General features: G+C 40.6%; 1 protein-coding gene across 8 annotated transcripts in view; it reads left to right on the top strand.

The window, feature by feature from the left end:
• Positions 1-7,166, top strand: part of MYSM1 (Myb like, SWIRM and MPN domains 1) — a 43,537-nt gene extending 36,371 nt beyond the window's left edge. For 6 of the 8 annotated variants that reach the window (XM_036348660.1, XM_036348658.1, XM_036348662.1 and 3 more), the window contains 3 exons: positions 2,429-2,534; positions 2,713-2,770; positions 4,203-7,166. In XM_036348660.1, the coding sequence (XP_036204553.1) occupies positions 2,429-2,534; positions 2,713-2,770; positions 4,203-4,370 (332 nt within the window). In that variant the 3' untranslated portion in view covers positions 4,371-7,166. The remainder of the gene's footprint in view (positions 1-2,428; positions 2,535-2,712; positions 2,771-4,202) is intronic. The other 2 variants (XM_036348657.1, XM_036348663.1) reach the window with 2 other exon arrangements.
• Positions 7,167-20,265: the final 13,099 nt, after the last annotated feature.

Here is a 20,265-nt window from a genome sequence, read left to right as displayed (position 1 = left end):
ACTTACCGAGAAATGGACCAGCATAAGCATGTGAAGAAACTACAGCAGATGGGAGAGAGAATCACTTGAAAGGATTAGAGGGAACAGTGCTGGATGTTCACATAAGACAGTGCACAAGCATTCAACATTAGTGGAAAGTTCTGTTGGACAGAACTGCTTCTTAAATGGCTTGGTCATTATTAACACTGCTTATTAGGTTTTAATCTTAGGTCCTTTACTTTACTCCTCTTGGAAATCTTCTGGTTCAAGAATTAAGAATTTCTAGAAGCCATGGGATACCTTATATTTTGGTACTTTTACTGGCTCTTTCTCCCTTCTTCCTTCTTTCCCCCTCTCTCTGTCTACAGTGGGGCCTTGACTTACAAGTGTCCCGACTAACGAGTTTTTTGAGATACCAGCTGTCTCAGCCTATTTTTTGCATTGAGTTGATAGAGTAATTTGAGTTAACGAGCTCCTTAATGAGCTCGGTCTCGGAATGAATTAAACTCATAAGTCAAGGCCCCACTGTATCTCTATTTCTCTCTCTCTCTCTCTCTCTCTCTCTCTCTCTCTCTCTCTCTCTCTCTCTCTCTCTCTCTCTGTCATATATCCAAATTCTATTTTTAAATGTCTCTACTGGTTAAGCATTTTCTGTACTTCTAATAGGCAGGATATATACTTAGTGATTCGTTTTCTTCTGGTTTTTAGTGGATTCAAAAGGAATTTTTTTTGCTGGTTTTAGTGCCTTTTTTTAACTTACAAAAATATTCTTAATACTAAATAGAGCTGTATATAGTGTGTGTGTGTGTGCACGCGCGCATGTGTGTACTTATCATTTTCCATCAGCACAGACTGAAAATGCATTTATTTATCTCTCTTTATACTCATTTTTGACTTTCATTAGGAGTAGGAGCTTTTCACCTGGATTCAGATCCCAGCTCTGGCATTTGTGGTTATTTTACTTTGGTTAGATTACTTTACCTCTTTCATTCTTCTTTGCCACATCCATAAAGTGAGAAAATATTATTACCTTGCTTATAGGGAGTTGTAAAAGTTGTCAATAATGTGTGTAAAGTGCTTAGCAAATACTAGGGTCTTCAATAGATAGTTATAATTACAGCCATTGTCTGCGCTTAGTTAGGTAATCAGTGCATATCAAGTGAATGATGATCACCAAAGGGAGTTTGCTTAAAGGAGTCACTCTTCTTAAATTTTTGGAGGTGAGAAATGTAATGGAGGAGAATTGAGGAATGAAAAAAAGATAATTATCATCAAGTCCACTGTTCCTCCTTCCATACACATGAAAAAAAATGGGGGAAGCATAGTCATATTTTTTTTTCTTATGCCTTCTGATTTGCTGGCATAATTTATTTACTTGAAAAGCCTTATGATGTCAAAAACCCAGTTGAGAGGCAGTATAAATGGAAGGGTTAAGAACATAAGCTTGAGATAGAATGCCTGGGCTCAAGTTCTGGCTCTACCTCTTACTGGTTATATATGTCCATGAACATGTTATTTAATCTCTCTGTGGCTCAGCGTCCTCATAAAAAAAAAAGAGCCAGGCTGGTGTTGCTCAGTAGTTGAGTCAGTAGGTCATGGTTTGATTCCTGGTCTGGGCACATGCCCCGGTTGCAGGCTTGATCCCCAGTGTGGGATGGGCAGGAGGCAGCCAATCAATGATTTTTTTTCTCATCATTGATGTTTCTGTCTCTCTCTCCCTTTCCCTTCCTCTCTGAAATCAATAAAAATATATTTAAACACACACACACACACACACACACACACACACACACACACACACCAGGCAAACATGGTAAATTTTTAAATCCAACTTCTTCCAATTTACTAGTCTGAACAGGTTGTTTAACCTTTGTCAGCCTCAGTTTTCTTATCTGTTAAATAGGAATAATGGTACCTACCGTATAACATTGTTGTAAACCTTAATATAACCTGTATTTAAAAAAATCACTAGAATGGTATATGTCTTGGTTTGCTTAGATTAGACTCAGTTTAAGACTATTGTCATTCTGGCTCAATTCTTAGCAATGCCCCCTTTCACTCAAAAAGTCTCTTGTTTTAGGTAATAAATTATGTGATCATTTTATCTCTCACAGTTCCTTGCATAGAATTGTCATGCAAATAGCACTTTACTTTTCTTTATTATTATTATTAATTGTTTGGCATTAATATGCTTGGTGAACTAAGTTCAGCAAGGCAGTAAATATTTAATGGTGGCTCACTATGTTGAAGTGCTGTTCAGCTGGTCTGCAAAGCTATGGTTGTGAAAACAGTGAGGGTTTTTAAGTAATTAAAAGGAGATTGGAAGAAGTCCAATACGCTATCAGAAAAGATAAAATAAAATATAAATAAATAAATATATAAATAGGGAAAAGGAAATTGGAGATTTAAGAAATAGTTGATTAAAATGTGCTTCTTTCTGCTTTTCTAGGTGTACCTTATAAATTTGAAGTACAGCAGATGTTAGAAGAACCTCAGTGGGGATTAGTGTTTGAAAAGACAAGATGGATAATAGAAAAATACAGGCTCTCCCATAGGTATGTGCTGTGATTTGAGATGGTTGCATATCTGCAGCATTTCTCATTAAATTATGTTTTAGAGAAAACCCAAGTTAAATGTAAAATTGTGATGTATGGCATCAGGAATAGTTTATTGCAGAACTGATTAGTTTATAGTACTTGTTTCATCACTCTGTTTTCCTGTTTTTTACAACAGCAGTGTCCCTATGGATAAAATTTTTCGCCGGGATTCTGACCTGACTTGTTTGCAGAAAGTAAGCAGCCTTCATTTTAATTGGCTCCTTTGTTTGAGGATTCTAAAGCTATTTATCTCAGTGTGTTTTCCCATGATGCCTAATGCTTTGTGGATACATTTTCTGTTTCTTTTATTGCTTTTTTTTTCTTTTTAAAATTAATTTCTAGGAGATAATTAGTAATATGTTTTGTTGCCCACACTTGCATATAGAAATAATACTATTTTAGAATAAATTTGTCAGTGTTAGCTGATAAATTTCTTAGCATATTATTGTACACAATAGAGAACATTTTTCTCATTTTATTAAATTCAAAAGCACCATGTTTCCATTTAGCTTTAACAATTGATCATTTTAAAGAATGGTATTATAAATCTAACAATTAAATTTAAATAGTCATCTTACTTAACTTTCTGGTAGGATATGAGTCCTGAATTCTTTTATTTCACTTCTAATTTTGTTTATGAGTGTAATGGATTAAGACCAGTAGAGTGGCAACATTTCTCTCTCTCTCTCTCTCTCTTTTTTGGTAGCAGTTTGGAAATAGAAAATGTAAACATGCTGTTTCTTTTATAATATTTTTACCCCCTTCTATTATAACCACTTTATCTGTGCTTTGTTGTAAGATTAATATGCACCTTTACCAGGAAATAGACTGTAGCATCCTAATTTTGAAATGGTAGAGTCCTGTGTTTGTATTTACATAGATTTTTTTTTAATCTTATCCCAGTTTTAAAAAAAATTATTTTTATTGATTTCAGAGAGAGGGAGAAAGAGAGAGAGAAACATTGATCCATTGGCTGCCTCCCGGGCATGTGCCCAGACTGGGAATCAAGCCAGCAGCCTCCTGGTGCATGGGGCAGCGCTCAACCAACTGAGCCACATGGGCCAGGCTGGATATTTTGTTTTGTAATGTAGCTACTAAGAAAGGAGCACAGGCCCTGGCTGGGTGGCTCTCAGTTGGTTGTAGCATCATCCTGTGCACAAGAGGTTGCAGATTCTGTTCCTGGTCAGGGCATATACCTACGTTGCGGGTTCAGTCCCCTCTTGGAGCACATGTCGGAGGCAGCTGGTTGATGTTTCTCTCTTAAATCTATGTTTTTCTCTCTCTCTCTACCTCTCTTAAAATACCAATAAAAACATCCTCAGATGAGGATTAAAAAAAAAGAGCACAGTCACAAATTTGTCCAAGTAGAAAGCATCACATTTGCACATACAATATCAATTGTGTTTCCTTATATAAATCATAAAGGAACTAACCTAAGCAGTCAATAGTGACTTCCTATACTCCTGCTGCACGGTTACTGTGCACAAGTTTATTGTCAGCCATATGTAAGAAAAATGTTTCTCATTTGAGCATTAGAAAATGTGAGATTTATCATTAAATAAGGATGATAATATAAACCTTATACTTTTCGTGTGTTTAAATGTAAAACTTTTCTTTTTCAACTAGCTTTTGGAGTGTCTGAGGAAAACTCTGAGCAAAGTGACAAATTGCTTCATCGCTGAAGAATTCTTGACTCAAATAGAAAATTTATTCCTTTCCAGTTATAAAAGCAAGCAGGAGAATGGATTGGGTGAAGACAACTGTACTGTAGGTCCAAAGGAATTGTTAATGTAGTGATTTTAAAGTAAGACATTTTAATCTTGACACAATAGGTCCTACTGTCATTTACAACCTTGAATGATTCTAATTTAGTTAACAGTGACACAGCTTTGATACTTTTCTCTAGTTCACAAAATCGGAACTTTGCCACATAAATCGTGTGACAGAAAGAGATAGGGACTTGTTTTTATGTAGTGAGTACCAGAGTTTGTGTAAATGGGTTTGCCACGTTGCTCCTGTCCTGTGAGCAGTGGCCAGCAAGCAGAGCAGCAGACTGAAGGGCTGTCTGCTTTACTGTTGTATTCAGGTTGATAAGTAGAATGTGTCTCTAATTTTTATTTCTCCCTGAACTAGTCATTCCATTTTTGGGATCTCATGTCTCCTTAGGAGCACTTCCATCCTTTCCATGTGTTTTGGTGAGATTTGTTTATGGTTGCAAGTGACATATGGATGGGTGGTCCCAGAGGTAATTAACATGGTTGAAAATTACTGATTTAATAAATCTAACAACATGCTATGTGAGGCCAGGGGCGGGCGGCAGGGAGAGCCTAAGGAGAAAATCTTAAAAATTGGGAAGAGGCCCAAAGGAGAGAATCAAATTATCAGTTTTTTAATTATAGATATTTGCTTCCATTTTTTTTATAACCACAATACTACAGAATATGCCATTTCCTCAGCTTTCTGAAACATTTTGTATGGATTTCAGATATATAAAATAATTAGCTTCAATTATAGGTCCACACATTAGTGTGTGTGTGATAAAACCTCATTTAACTGCAACACAGATAATCATAACCCTCAAACTAGACTCTTTTTCTACTACCTGCTATCAGTAGAAAGAGGCAAATTACAATAAAGCTTAAATAAATCAGAGATTTACTTTTAAAAACAAAAAAGCCTTCCAGGACAAATTGCATATGCAACCCAATTTCATATACTTTTTGAATGTAGAACAGAAGTCAGCAAATTTTTTATGTAAAGGAGCAGTTAGTTAATAATGTAGGCTTTGCTGGACACATACTGTCTCTGCCAGACATTTTTATATTTTTTTACAACCCTTTAAAAATGTAACGCCATTCTTAGCTCATAAGCCTCACAAAAAAACACTGCTGGTCATTACCTTCCAACCCCTGCTCTAGAGAACTGCAGATAATTAGGATTTCTTTTTAGATGCATAAGCTTAAGACACTGAAAGATCTTGCATCATTTTCAAACAAATAAAACTCAAAATTGTGATTTACATTTAAGTACATTTTTTAAAAAAACCCAAAAACTAACAATCATGCTGCCTGATTTATCCTAATTGTAGTTTATTTCTATTAACCATCAAATTTATATTCATTCTTCAATATTCTTATTAATAACAGATTTATTATGTCTAATCTGGATATGATCCTGTATTTTTACCTTTTTGGTTATAATCAGTAGCCAAGGAAGAATAAGGCAGTACTGGAAGAAACAGTGAGCTAGTTTTAGATGATCTGGGTCTTGATTCAACCTTGTAATTTTAGAGGGTAAGCTTACTAACTTCTTTAGGCCTAAATTCCTGTACATCTGAGGTCTGAATTATCTTCCTGACATCCCTCCAGGTCTGAAATCATACACTTCATTCTAATTGTTGGACTACTCACCTGGGACTTGATATTTTGAGATGGTATAGTTCCAAAATTAGCAAATGTTTTTAAAGAAAACTGGTAGTATTTTCTATTTCTCCATATGCATTTAGAATAAACAATGAAACATAACATATAAAGCCATTGCTTTGGGGACTGGGGGTGTAAGCTCTAGACCGAAATTCAGGAAACTTAAGAGTTCTTACCCTAATTCTTTTATCAGCTTTGCTGTGTGACCGTGATAAAATCACATAACCTGTCTGGACCTCAGGTTCTTCATCTAGAATTCAAGGGTCTAAATTTTATGATTTTAGTATTTCTTTCCAAGTGCAGAAAAATCTGTGATTCTGTAAAGGTAGTAATTCATTTCTTTGTACTCTTCCTTTTGACATATTTTCCTCATTGTACATGGGGAACAGATCTTAGAAGATGGTATTAGTTAGCCTTTGTGATCGACAGTCCCCAAATTTATATTGGGTGATAGAAAATTGTGGAAATTGTTAGAAGCTCTTTTCTCCAATCTGGGTCCTCTGCATGCAGTGGTTAACTATATTTACTAAGCCATACTGTGAGGAATGCAAAGCTGGTAATCCTCAGCATTTAGAGCTTTGAGAGCACAATTTTTTAAATTAAATATTTTTTAAAAATAAAAGAAAATATTCCACTATCTAGAAAACCACATCCTTCCCCATTTTTTATTTATTTTTTTTGGATAGTGTACTTTTAGAACTTTAAAAGCTGTGATATTTCCTCTCCTCCTCCCTCATTCATTCTCCTGCTTCCTTTTCTTGCATATTCTTAAAACATTTTTGTAGCTGGAGGTACCCACATTTCTGTCACTATCAACCTTGGGCTGTGAGGGTAGTTGAAGCAGGCAGGTCCGTGGAGAAACAGAAGAAATTTAGAACTGAATGGCAGTGTAGTACAGGAAGCTCAGGAGGCAGGGTCTTAAAGGGAAATCTGTCTCTCATAATGTGTACAGTATTGGAGATAGGACTTGAAAACATCCAAGTCTCTTCAAATGAACTTAATTTTTTTCTTCTAGCTTGGCTATAGAAATTGACACTAGTACTTCACCAGTATTAGATTTACCTCTCTTGAAAAATCTAATCCGAAAGTAATGTTAAAAAAAAAAATCAGTGGAATAAGATCAGACTCTTCGTCCCTCTCCATTACTCCAGTATTGGTCCATTGGCCCTATATTCAGAGCTACCTTATGACTATCACAGGGCCTAAGACACTTTTGTCTTCTTGGACCTCTTCCATTAAAAATTAATCCTATATAATAAAAGCCTAATATGCTAAGTGTCTGGTCATCCAGTCATCCGTTCAGCCAGTCAAAGAGTAATATGCTAATGATATCTTAAGGCTGCTCAACCACTCACTGTGATGTGCACTGACCACCAGGGGACAGATGCTCCAACCGGTAGATTAGCTTGCTGCTGGGGTCCGGCCTATCGGGACTGGCCGGACATGCCCTGGAGCCTTCCCATGGTCCCTCCCTGGCTGGCTAACCTCCTGCGTCCGTCCCCGGCCCCAATCATGCACCAGTGGGGTCCCTCGGCCTGGCCTGCACCCTCTCATAATCCGGGACCCCTTGTGGGATGTCGGAGAGCCAGTTTCGGCCTGATCCCACAGGCCAGGACAAGGGACCCTACTGGTGCATGAATTCATGCACCAGGTCTCTAGTACATTATAATTGCATTTGCATAAAATGAATTTATAATCTGTAGTTTTTAAACTCATCCATACATCCTACCAACTTCTCTCTTCATTTCCCTCAAGCCCTTTCTTCATCCTCACTCTACTTCTGACCTGTCAGCATTTAGGTACGAGGTTATTCATTCTATCATTTGTTGAAAGCAGGACCTGAAAAATAGAGATGAACACATACATTCATATTTCCCAGAAGTTGATTAATGCTGCCCCAGCCTTCTCTCTCTAACTTGCCTCCCCCACAGGAGTGGTGGGGTCTGTGACATGCACCCTGCAAGCAGGGTCAGAGAACCTCTGCAGCTCTCTGGGTAGCAGAGGAAACGAGGGCCTCAACATGCCAACCTGAGCAGGTCTTCTGTTCTTCAGTTTACCTGCTTCCTGTTTCATGCTGGGTCCTAACAAGGTGAGCTGGAGGAACTGAGGAACTGATGTAGTCTGGGTGTCCTAGGATTGATGCTTTGTCCTATACCTAAATAAGAGCCAAGTGACATTTGAATACCTGAAAGGTAGCTACCTGTTCTCAAGTCATCAGCAGATATCCACTTGTTGTTTTTCTCAGTAAAAATGAAGTCAGGATACCCACATTTTGTGGGTGTGAGGTTTTTTTACACTTTTTTTTTAATAGCTAGAGATTAAATCTAGAATCACACACATCATGGCAGTTAGTAAAACTTCACTTATGCACAAAGGAAAAAGCACATTTTTATCAGCATCTGCTCCATCAGTGTTCATAAGCATGTAACACATTTGATCTGCATCTCCAGTTCTTCAGTAGTTTAATAACTTTCTTGTAAATTAATACCAGATTTTGCAATATTTCCAAAAAATCACTATGGAGAATAATGTAATATATTTCATTCCTGACCTTTCCTTAAGTGGTTTTATGTGTGCTGTTTCCCCAAACTGTTTATTCTGGGTATTTTTTTATTTTTGTTTTCATTTAACCTGTAATTTGTGCTTTCTGCTGTTTTCCAAGGTTTTTTTAATATGTTTTTATTGATTTTAGAGAGGGAGGGAAAAGGAGAGAGATAGAAACATTGATTAGAGAGAAACATCAACCTGCTGTCTACTGCACGCCTCCTAATGGCGATCAAGCCTGCAACCCAGGCATATGTCCTGACAGTCAATCAGACCAGTGAGCTCTTGGTGCACAGGTCCACACTCAACCACTGAGCCACTCTGGCCAGGCATCCGATCTTTTAAGTCATCTTAAATCCTTTCTGGAACAAGACAGAGAACACATATGGTCTCCCCCTAATTAATTAACTTATGACATCTTGTTTTTATTTTCTTTGAATATTACTTATGAACTTATTCATAAGGACTTTAATTTTAGGGGAAAATGCCTGATTTGCTATCTTTGAGAATTCCTCAAGTAGTCTCTTAGGAATTAAGAAGGATGTTAAATATGATTTCATAGTTTATGTTCCTCTTTCATAGGGTACAAAAAAATATTTGTTTCAACCTATGAATGGTAAAGTAGTATGTAGATTCTAGCATGATTTAAGTAGATTAGTCATATATTTTTAAATCTGTGGATTTGACATGTAAATTGTGTATTATGTATAAGGTTACTATGATTATTGATAAGACTATTGCTGTTTTCCCAAAATATTATCAGTGTTTATGGATTTCTTTTAGTAGTTTGAATCTTGGAATGTTCTGTAACAAAATACAACTTAAGCTATTTTGTACGTTTAAATATGATGCCATGTTGACTATATATTAAAGAATATTGTGAATATGAATATTTATATGGTTATGAAAACTTTTTCACAAAATGATTGAACTCTCCTCCCAATACTTAACTGTGACATATTATAAAATATCTGACTTTAAAAAGTGGGATTTTATCTTGTGGTAAAAATTAAAGAGAAACATTCTGAAGATTATAAGTAAAGTTTTGAAAATAAAGTGGTGAATCATTTTGTCTTTTTCTGAATTGTTAGCAGCATACACATTGAATGGCAAAATATGTCCCATTAATTCAGTATACATTGGCTAAGCATCTATTATGTTGAGGATTGTAGGGGGCACAAAGATGAATAAATCTTGGTTTCTTCTCATGAGAAGCTTATTACCTAATGAGTTAGAAACACTTAAAACCTGACATAGATAGCTAACTTCTTAAGATACAAACTGTAAGTGGTGATAAATGCCTGTAAAAAGACCTCACGGGTAATAGGTGTTTAGACAAATGAGAAATGATTCTCTAAAATGTGAGCCTTGATACTGATTTATTGGAAGCGAGTGCCTTCAAATAGCCTGGCAGGGTTTGGGGTAGATGACATTTGGGGGCAGATGTTCCAGAAAGAAGTGACTTTAGCATGGGAGGCATAAAGGTAAGAGCTGAGAAATATTTAAGGAATATTTAGCATGTGGGGCCAGAGTATATGCAGGTATTAATTATGATAGATGGCAATTCACATCCAGTCAATTAAAGATACAGAAGGTATAAAGAAAATCTTACCTTAAAATTAGAATTAACTCTTAACTATAACTTTTTAGTCTTTCCTCCGAGTATATACAAACCTATCAATTTTGAAAAACAATAGAGCTGTTATATATAGATATAGTATCTTTAATTTCTATCCTTTCACAGGGACTTCCCTCCATAGCTGTACATAAATATCTATTCTTGGCAAGAAGTACCTAGCACATTTTGTAGTACAGATTTGCATAATTGATCAGTTTTTAATTGATGAAGGTTAGGTTATTGTTTTTTTTTTATGGAAAATTGATCTTTTTTGTACACTGGTGATATTTCTCTGAATAAGTTTCTAATATATATTTTTTATTGATTACAAAGAGGAAGGGAGAGAGAGAGATACATCAATAAGGAAAATCATTGATCAGCTGTCTCCTGCACGCCCCCTACTGGGGATCAAGTCCAAAACCCGGGCATGTGCCCTTGACCGGAATTAAACCCTGGACCCTTCCATTCGCAGGCCAATGCTCTGTCCACTGAGCCAAACCAGCTAAGGCTGAATAAATTTCTAGAAGCTTAGTTGCCAGATCAAGATCTATGTACCCTTTAAATTATGTTAGTTTCTGCAGAAAAGTTTTCAATACAAGCTAATTTTCCTCATAGTAATACAGCTGTGTACATCTTGTTTACAGAACCAATTTGAACTGAAGCTCCTAAATGGTAATTTAGGTGGCAAAGTACATGAAATCCTAAGAGTTCTAATTCTGCAAGGCATTTATTTCAGTGGAAGTTCATGCCTCTGTACAGCTGTATGGGTTCTTGCTAATTAAGCATTTGATATAATTTTCTGATTGAGGCCAGCATCATATCCTGCCTATGGCCCCAGACCGGCATTGTCTCACAATCCTATTTGTACTCTAATGGGTTTTTCTTAGTGTTGCTGATGTGTTTCCTCATCACTGATTCTCAATTATCTTCCCATAGAATGCTAGCTTAAATAGAATATTGTCAGTATCTACATAGATATAGCTAAAAATACTTATTTTATCTTCCATATTTTTCCTGTGATCAAAAACAATTCTTATTAATAACTAATGAGTACCTGTTATTGGATATAATCAATGATTCCTCTCCACTTGCCCCCATTAACAAGGTCATCTCAAACTATAGAAGAATGGGAAAGTTTCAGAAAGCAAGTTAACTGCTTAGTTTATTTTATTTACATCAATGATTATTGAACTTTCTATGGTTCCAAAATACCTGATAAACAGCTCAGCAGTAATTGTGGCATCTATCCCATCGATAGCCAGAGATTTCTACATCAGACTCCATTTGTGAAACAAAATTACGCGAAATCTTGATAAAGACCTTTTTGCAGAACAACTATTTTCTTAATCATAAGACCTAATGAGTAGACTTACCCCACCCTCACCCTCTGGAGAGAAAGAGAATTTGCTTTTATGAGGCCAGTTTGCTTTTATGCAAAGCCTCAAATTAGACTCGCATAGTATGGAGTTGGAGCGTCTGTTAGGATAATTAAAGCAAGCTGCTCTAACACACCACCCAGATTTTTAGTACCGTGAAACACAGTACAGGTTCTCGCTCACACGAAGTGCACTGCAGGTGTTCTGACCGCGTGGCTCTCCTGGGTGGATAGTGTCCAGGAGGTAACAGGTTCCTTTCCCATGTGGCTCTCCCATCCTGTGACTCCAAGCAGCCCAGGTGTCATCCATTTGAGGACAAGGTGAAGGAGAAAGAAGGGAAAGTCACACGCGATATTTAATATCTTGGCTTGGAAGTAGTACATCATTTTTGCTCACAGTCCTTTGGCAAGAACTCATCATATGGTTCTACCCAGATGCAAAGAGGGGCTGTTAAATGAAGTCCCGCCTGCGCAGCTGCTTCTCTGCAAAGCTCTTCACTGTGGAGGGAGAGTGAGAATCTGTTAGTGACTAGTTCTCTCACAGCCGGATAGGGTGGCTTTTGTAAAACGTATACACATCTTCATACGGGCTTTAAACCCCTGTGCTTGAGACACAAGTTCATAATGGAAAGTTGACATCAAGTTTCTTTAAAGGCAGAGCCCTAATTTTTTAAAAAGGATCATTTACGTGACTCAGGGGTTGAGCTTCGACCTATAAACCAGGAGATCACCTTTTGGATTCCCGGGACAGGGCACATGCCTGGGTTGCGGGCTTGATCTCCAGTAGCGGGCGTACAGGAAGCAGCCCATCAGTAATTCTCATCATTGATGTTTCTATCTCCCTCTCCCATCCTCTTTGAAATCAATAAAAATAGAGGATTCAAGATAGCGGCGGGAAAATATATCTAAAAAAATAAATAAAAGGATCATTTACCCCCCTCAAATCAAAGAATCTTAGAACTGGAAAGAACCTTGAAAACGTTCAGGCTTAGAGTCCTATAGCCTAATCTGAGGAAACTGGGGTCCATAGAAATAAGCAACTTGCCCAAAGTTACACAGCCAAGTTTGTAGCAAGGTAGCCTCTAGGAAACCCTCAGTTCTACTGCACCATCCTTTTGAGCGATTCCAAATTATTTTAAGTTTTCATAGCAAAAAGAACTGTAAAGATTTCATGTGCAATTAAAGTGTTTGATATAATTTATGTTTTAATTTAAAATGTAATTTTGTCTTTTGGAACGGCAAGATCTAATAAATGCCCAGAATATGACTTTTATGGGAAAGTTGACTAAGGGATTACTATTAGAAGTGATTTGATTAATGGCACTTTACTAGCGTTATCTAAGGTTAGTTTTATTAGCTTCATCTAAGATTAACAAACCTCCAAATCCTTGCTGTTTGCTTATAAATCCACAAAGCTACATTTGTTCTTCAATCATCTTAATGAAATGTTAATATCTGCAGCCACGAGAGGGCGCTCCGTCATAGTGTATGAGCACAATAGTCTCAGCCTGTAATGCTGTCTGGTTTAACAAAGTCAGAAAAGACTGCACATATGGCTGAATTTGTAAACACTGTGAAACATTCAGTTGCCTAGTTCCTTGACATTGTGTGATCCAGGTGTGAGTTTCCTTGTTTCATGGTCTCTCTAGGTTAGCTATTTTCCATTTTTAAAGCTATTTTATAAGAACAGCATCCATCCATTTCTAGGTACACACAGCGCTAAATGCTTTACATATACTACCTAATTCCACAACAACCTTGCAAGAGGTTTGACGGTCCCAATTTTAAGTTTCGCCTTAGAGTGTTTCAGTAAGGTATCCAAAGTCATGCAACCAGAAATGGCAGAGATGGAATTCAAACAGAGACTTACATTATCATTCTAATACCAGCTCACCAAACTATCATGTTATTGGTTTCAGAGCTGAGAGGAACCTAAGGAACAATTGAGTTCAATGTCTTCACTTTTGAGTGGGAGAACTGATACCCAGGTAAGAGAAGTGACTTGTCCACATCCAGGCCAGACTGAAAAGTCAAGGTGTTCCCAATGCCAGTGCTCCTGGATTATACCCCATGGAACCTCTGCCTTCTCAGGGCAAAGAAATCCTGAGCTCTCAATTCTGCACCGTGCTATACCCTAAGGGTGGGGAACGTCCGGCCCGTGTGCTGTATAAGGCATAAGGCATTTGGTCTGGCCCTGCAGAGGCATTAGGCGTGAGTGAGTCAATTGAATGTTTGACCAAATATAGCAGGCTAATTTTTAAGTTGATAATTTTGTATGGCCCTCGAATGATGTTATGAATATCCAAATGGCCCTTGGCAAAAACAAAAGGTTCCCACCCCAATACAGCAGGTGAAGCCATGGATTGTGTCTGTTACCTGGACAATAGAAAGATTTGATGGGTAGAGATTTTACTCCAGCATGGTTCTCTGCTTTTCCAGTATGGCCAAACCCAGGAGAAGTGACTTCATAAGCACACCTCGAATTTTCAAAAGTAATTAATCTCTTCGCCTCACCAGTCCCCCTCCACCCTCGGCACTGCAGCCACAGGGTGGTGTGTTATGAAGCACACATCTGAGCATGTCATTTCTCTGCTTGAAACTCTCCAATGGCTCCCCACACTTTTGCACCAAGTCCAATATGAAAGCTTTGAAGACCCTTATTATGTGCCCCTATCCATTCTCTGGTCTCACCTTTTGCCGATTTCTGGTCATATGAACTGTGTGGTGAACCCATCCCTGCAGGCCTGCACATGCCTTTCCCTGTGCATGGAGCACAGTCCCTGGTCCCACCATTGTCTGCTTTCTGGGCCAGCTTCAAAACCCAAACATCACCCCTACCTAGGAGCCTGTCCTGCCCCTACACTCTTCACGCTGGGCCTGGGAGAGAGCCTGTTAGTGGAGTGCCTCTAACACCCTGCTCTGACTGCCCTGTCACACCCGCTCTGACTTGTCTCTTTACTGTTCTGCCTTCACTGGCCTTGAGCTTCTGAGGATGGACCCTGCCTCTTTAAACTTCATATGCCCATTGGCTAATATAAGACCTAGCATAGATTTAAAGGACACTTAACAGCAGTTTGATGAATGAATACATGATTAAATGAATGAAAGAAAACCAAAAGGAAGAACGGAAGGCAGATCCTTTGGGGGAAATCAGTTCTATTACACGCAGGCGCCAGATTTTCTTGTTTCCTACTAGAAGGAGGAGAAAAGAACGGAGGGGCCCTATTCCTTCTGAAAACGGGTCCCCAGTCAGGGTGAGGGGGCTGGGAGCCTGGGAGAAGCAGCATTTCCTGGGTAGCGTGAGTGTGAGGGAGCTTCCAGAGACAGGAACCCACAGCTATGCACGGACAGCTCGCTCTAGAAGATGCGTTCTCTGGCAATTTCCCCCAAACACAAAGGCAGGTGAGATTATAACATGATAAACATAATTGCGCTTTCTAATTAAAAGTGGGACATAACTCAATCATTCTGAGACGTCAGTGGCTTTATCCCTCTCCACCCTGGGTGTTTGTATCGCTGCGAGCTGGGGGCCTTCACACATTGGGATCTATCCCCTCTTGTTCTTTGCCATGGCAACTGCACTGCACAGGGAGAAAAACCGCTCGAAAGAGGAAGCAGGCAATGTGGTAGCATCAGTTTAAGGTGACACAGGTGCCTCAGTCATTTGAGGTCCAAAGTGAAATGGGCTCTGAGTTCTTTGGGCAACTGTGTTTCTCTGTCGGGCAAATGGGGACATAAGTACATCATCCTGAGACCTGGCCAAGGGGAGCAGGGAGAGGCGGCTTCAGCTCCCCTCCAAGGCCCATCTCCACTGGCAAGATGCCCTTGAACTGTAACCCCTCCCCCCCGCCCTGGAGTCAGTCCAGCCGGCTTCTCTGCCCAGGCCCACGTGGAGGGCATAGGCGTGATGGGGGTACACCTGCCTCTCTGGACCCAGATGGAGTCCTCTCGCCCATTAGGAGAGAGAACAACAAAAACCAGGAGAACAAAACAAGCAGGCCCTTGCTGGGCTGGATGCTTTTTTCACTGCTACAAGAAAAGAAAAGGATTCTCCCGTGACCCTGGTTTAGGGGTGCAACTGCCCTTCCTCCTGACCCCCCACACAGAACCCAGCTCCCTGGAGGGGGCAGAGCTGGCTGTGGAGAGGCAGGGCCAGGCAGGAGGAGCTGAAATCCCAGTCACTGATCTCTCTGTAAAAGGGAGAGCAGGATTGGGGCAGTCCGGGAAGGGGCGTAAAGGGAATCAGTGTTGCCACCCTATGCTGTCTTTTAGGATATTGATTTGATTTTAAACTGTTTATTAAGAAACAAGACTTAGAAAGAACCCTTGACCCTCCTCCCTTTCCTTCTCCAGAGATTCAGACAGGAGGTGTTAGGCTGTTCCCTTCGTCTCATTTGAATTAAATATTAGTAAACGGGGGCTTCAGGCAGGGCCAGTGGGCTAGCGAGCCCCTGTGTCCCATTGTTTCTGAGTCTCCTAGCAAGGCTTTGCCTGCCCGGTGCCTTCCCCTCTTCCTCAACTACCTGAAATCGCCCACTCTCACTTCTGAAACCTAAGACCCCGTCCCCCGCTCCTCTCCTTCGTCCAGAATGTCTTGTGCACCCAATGTTGCTTCACTGTCTTTGGAGTTTTCATGCTTGTGAATTCCCCATGGGCATGTATTAAAAATCTTACTTTCTCCTATCGATTGGATGATTAGCCCAGCTAGAAGAAGAAGGTGGGAGGAAAAGTATTACTTTTTTAGCCTCCGGAGTGAAAAGACCTCCAGCAGGAGGTAGGGGGCAGCAGCGGCACAGGGACGAGAGAAGACAGGGGCACATGAAGCCAAGTGAAGATTTCTGTGAAGCTGGTGTGTCCCATGTGTGGCTACAAGTCAGAGGCCACCACAGGAGATGGGGCTGTGGGGTCGGGTCCCCAAGGGGGTCACATGGCATTTTAGAGAGCGGGATATTCGTGATCCTCATGAAGAGGTGTGGGCAATCAACAACCACCCTCTTCAAATCCTAAAGTGAAGGGGTTCCACAAAACTATTGGCAGCAGCAAAAAATGGCACAGGTATGAGATGGGTGGGGTCAGACGGGGACTTGGGTTCAGCAACCTCGGTACTTCAGCTCTGGTTAGGAAGGAATTCAAAGCCAAGACTCAGACTGTAAGAGAACCTTTATTTAGAGCAGCGGTTCTCAACCTGTGGGTCGCGACCCCTTTGGCGGTCGAACAACCCTTTCACAGGGGTCGTCTAAGACCATCCTGCATATCAGATATTTACATTACGATTCATAACGGTAGCAACATTACAGTTATGAAGTAGCAACAAAAATAATTTTATGGTTGGGTCACAACATGAGGAACTGTATTTAAAGGACCAGAAGGTTGAGAACCACTGATTTAGAGAATCACAAAGGTAGACACAAATTACAGAGGCCAAAGAAGGGCCCTTGGAACTTAGGAGAGAGAGAGGCAAAGGGAAGGTGCCTAGGGGGAGAAGGAGTGGTGGAGGGGAATGCCATGGTGTGCTCCTGGGAGACAAAGCCACTAGGTCCTCCATCCTACAGGCTTTTAAGGGTAGAGATTTTAGGAGAGCTTCTAGGGAAGGATCTCAATAGAATATTCATCAACTTTCCAGGTGAGGCCTTTCAGGTCCTGGTCTTCCCCGATTGGTCCGCACCAGGGGAGAGGGTCATTAGTCAATGCAGCTGGTCCTGAGGTCAGCCATGGCGCCGCTTGTCTGGTTTTGCTGTTTTTCTGGGCTTGGAGCTGAAACAACTGAAGCCTAGATGCAGCTGAGGTAGGTCAGAACCTCATTGTCCTGTGGGCTTAATGCGTAAGGACTGTTCTGTGGCCCCCATGTTTGTTTCCCTGCTAAAGGGGATCAAACCTGCATGACTAGGAGAGGGAAGGTTACCCTGGGCACCTGAGGTCCTTGTTTTCCCAGTTTTGCTGGTTGCTAGGCACCAGATGACCTTCTGTACCTGGCCCATTGTCCTTGCTCTGCTCACGTCTGTCTAACTGCCGACCACAAAACTAGTTGGATTCAGGCTTTTCTTTAGCCAGAGATCTCTGTTTAAAGGCCAGCTTGCATCAAAACCAAGCATTTAAAACAGATAAAAGCCAAAAAGTAGAAAGAATCAATTGGCTATCAACTGAAAAATGGATAAACAAAACGTGGTTTATCCATTTGATGGAATAATATTCACCCTTAGAAGGAATGAGGACTGATTTAGGCTACAACATAGATGGACTTTATGCTGTGTCAATGTAAGGATGGAGTGCTCTCACCTGTATGAATGCTTTAGTTTATTTGAGCCAAGCTGATGACAATTGCTAGGAAGCAAAATCTTAACAGATTGAGAAAATGCACTGTAAAATGGGAGTTTTACCACTTTTTAAAAAAAATATATTTTATTGATTTCAGAGAGGAAGGGAGAGGCAGAGATAGAAACATTAATGATGAGACAGAATCACTGATCAGCTGCCTTCTGCACACGCCCCCCCCCCCCCCCCCCGAGCCACTGGAGATCAAGCCCGCAGCCCGCAACCCGGGAATCAAACCGTGACCCTCCTGGTTCATAGGTGGATGCTCAATCACTGAGCTACGCTGGCCTGGCAACCACTTATTTTATACATCAGAATCGAAGGGAACTCCATTGGTGATAGATTAGGGAGGTAGGAGAATGCAAAGGGAAAATCTCTGGGGTTGGATAAAAAGTAAAATGAATATGCATGTACTTTTTTATACTGGTGGATATAGGATAGTTAACAGCCAATAATTAAATGATAATAGTAACAGTGAGGGGATTTGTGGTCTCTGCTCTGTGCAGATCATTCCAGGAGTGGGAGAAAACAGCCAATATTTTTCCCTAGCAAAGGCCAGTTTTACCTAAACTGAGCCTGTGGTCTTCTTTTGCATCTATGATAACACACCTTTGGAATGTCAGAATAATTTCCGGACTCCTCAAAGTGTTTTGCCCCTGACCTTGGAAGCTGGAGTGACTTGGCCCCCTGCTCCTCCTCCTCCTCAGACTGAGCTCTGCCCTCTATTCTGGAACCAGTTCTGACTTTAGTGGGGGCGGAGTGTTAAACATCCAGTAAACCCAGCCACAGACTCCTCTCTGACTCACACAGCCCTAATACTCGCCCAATGGGTACGGGCCCCACCTTAAATCCCACCTCCAACACCTACCTACCTGGTCACCCAGCCAGAAACTTGCAAGACAGCCAATGCTCCCCCCCTCTCTCCCTTCCCACATGCCATCAGTCTGTGAGGTTTATCTCTCCCAGCTCTCCTCAAACCACTGCTCCTGCGTCAGCTGAGGCCCTGGTCACCTCTCCCAGGCTGTTCGCCTGGATGCCATTTTGACCTCCTGTCTTGTCAATCCCACTTCTACCCTGCCAGGCTCTAGTTCCCCTTCTAGACCACACATCCCAATGGGTACCGCATGGTCTTTACAAACACCAATTTGATTGTGCCTCTCGTCTTTTTAAAACCATTCGCTGTCCCATTATCATTAGGACAAGTTTCAAATTCCTTAGCTTCCCATGGCTCCTTCTGTTTTTGACTCGGCTTTTCTTTCTGGACTCGCCACTCCTCATTTCCTAACATGCATCATTCTATATCTGTCTTGCTTGGCTATTCATTGCTCATTAATGTACCCTTCTCCCAAGACTTCATCCCTATCTACGTGTCATTCTCTCTTTCTGGAATTTTGTTCCCACTCTTTCCACCTGACTGACTCAGCATCAACTTCTCCAGCAAGTTTCACCTGACTTTCCTGGTCCCATCACAGGACTAAGTCCCAGAGCACATGCGACTGAACTTGAGTGCTTGCTACTTGGATATACAATTGTGATTTTCTCTCTTTCCCAGGAGAGAGTGTGCTCCCTGAGGGCTGAAACTGCTCATCCCTGTCTACAGGTCCAGCAGAGTGGCTGTCACACAGTAAGTGCTTAGTAAAAGTTGAATGGGTGGATGGATGGTTGGGTGGATGGATGGGTCCCCTGTTCAAGATGGCATGGCCAGCAGAAGGAGTGACAAGGAGTCAGAACCAAACCTTCTTCTCATGTTTTTACTTGAGTATTCCCTCTTCAAAACCAGTTTTCCAACCTTCCAGGTTTCCCAAATTACACCTGCCATTGCCTGGGATGGCAAATGATGATAATACATACGCCCTGAGAGCTCCAGGTGCTCGGATGAAGGGCTCTCTGCCTGCTGCGCACAAGGTGCTCATTTGTCCAATGGGATTTTGTGTCCTACACCGAATGTTGCAGAACCAGCTTATGAAATGTACATTGTAATTAGGGGAAATATTGCTGCAGCAGGCTGGTGAGGTAATTACTGCCTACTTGTATTCTCCCCAGTATTTTCACCTAATGGTCTAGGGAAATAATTTAAAATTTTGATTTTTATAATTACCTTTTTTGAGAGGTCTGTTCAGAATTATAATTATCTAACAGGGTTTATAGGTAACTTTGGTTTAGGCACTATTCTAAGGGTTTTGTATGCTTTCTCTGTGAGGTAGGTCTCATTTGCCTCATTTTATAGATGAGAAAATTAAGGTTAAGAATCTTGCCCAAAGTTGTCCCTGGTAACGGGGTTGAACTGGAACAGTCTGTCTGTCTACTCCTAAAGAGCATGATCTTATCCAGTCCTCTATGCCGCCTCGACAGTTCTCAGAGGATTCGCTTATTCAATTAATGGAGATATTCTTTATTGTTAAATAGCGCCAGACACTA

This window comes from Myotis myotis, unplaced genomic scaffold, assembly GCF_014108235.1.
Source record: "Myotis myotis isolate mMyoMyo1 unplaced genomic scaffold, mMyoMyo1.p scaffold_m19_p_2, whole genome shotgun sequence".
In the NCBI taxonomy this organism is placed as follows: Eukaryota; Metazoa; Chordata; class Mammalia; order Chiroptera; family Vespertilionidae; genus Myotis; species Myotis myotis.
Note: the sequence above shows the minus strand (reverse complement) of the source record. Positions and strands in the feature narration are given on the sequence as shown.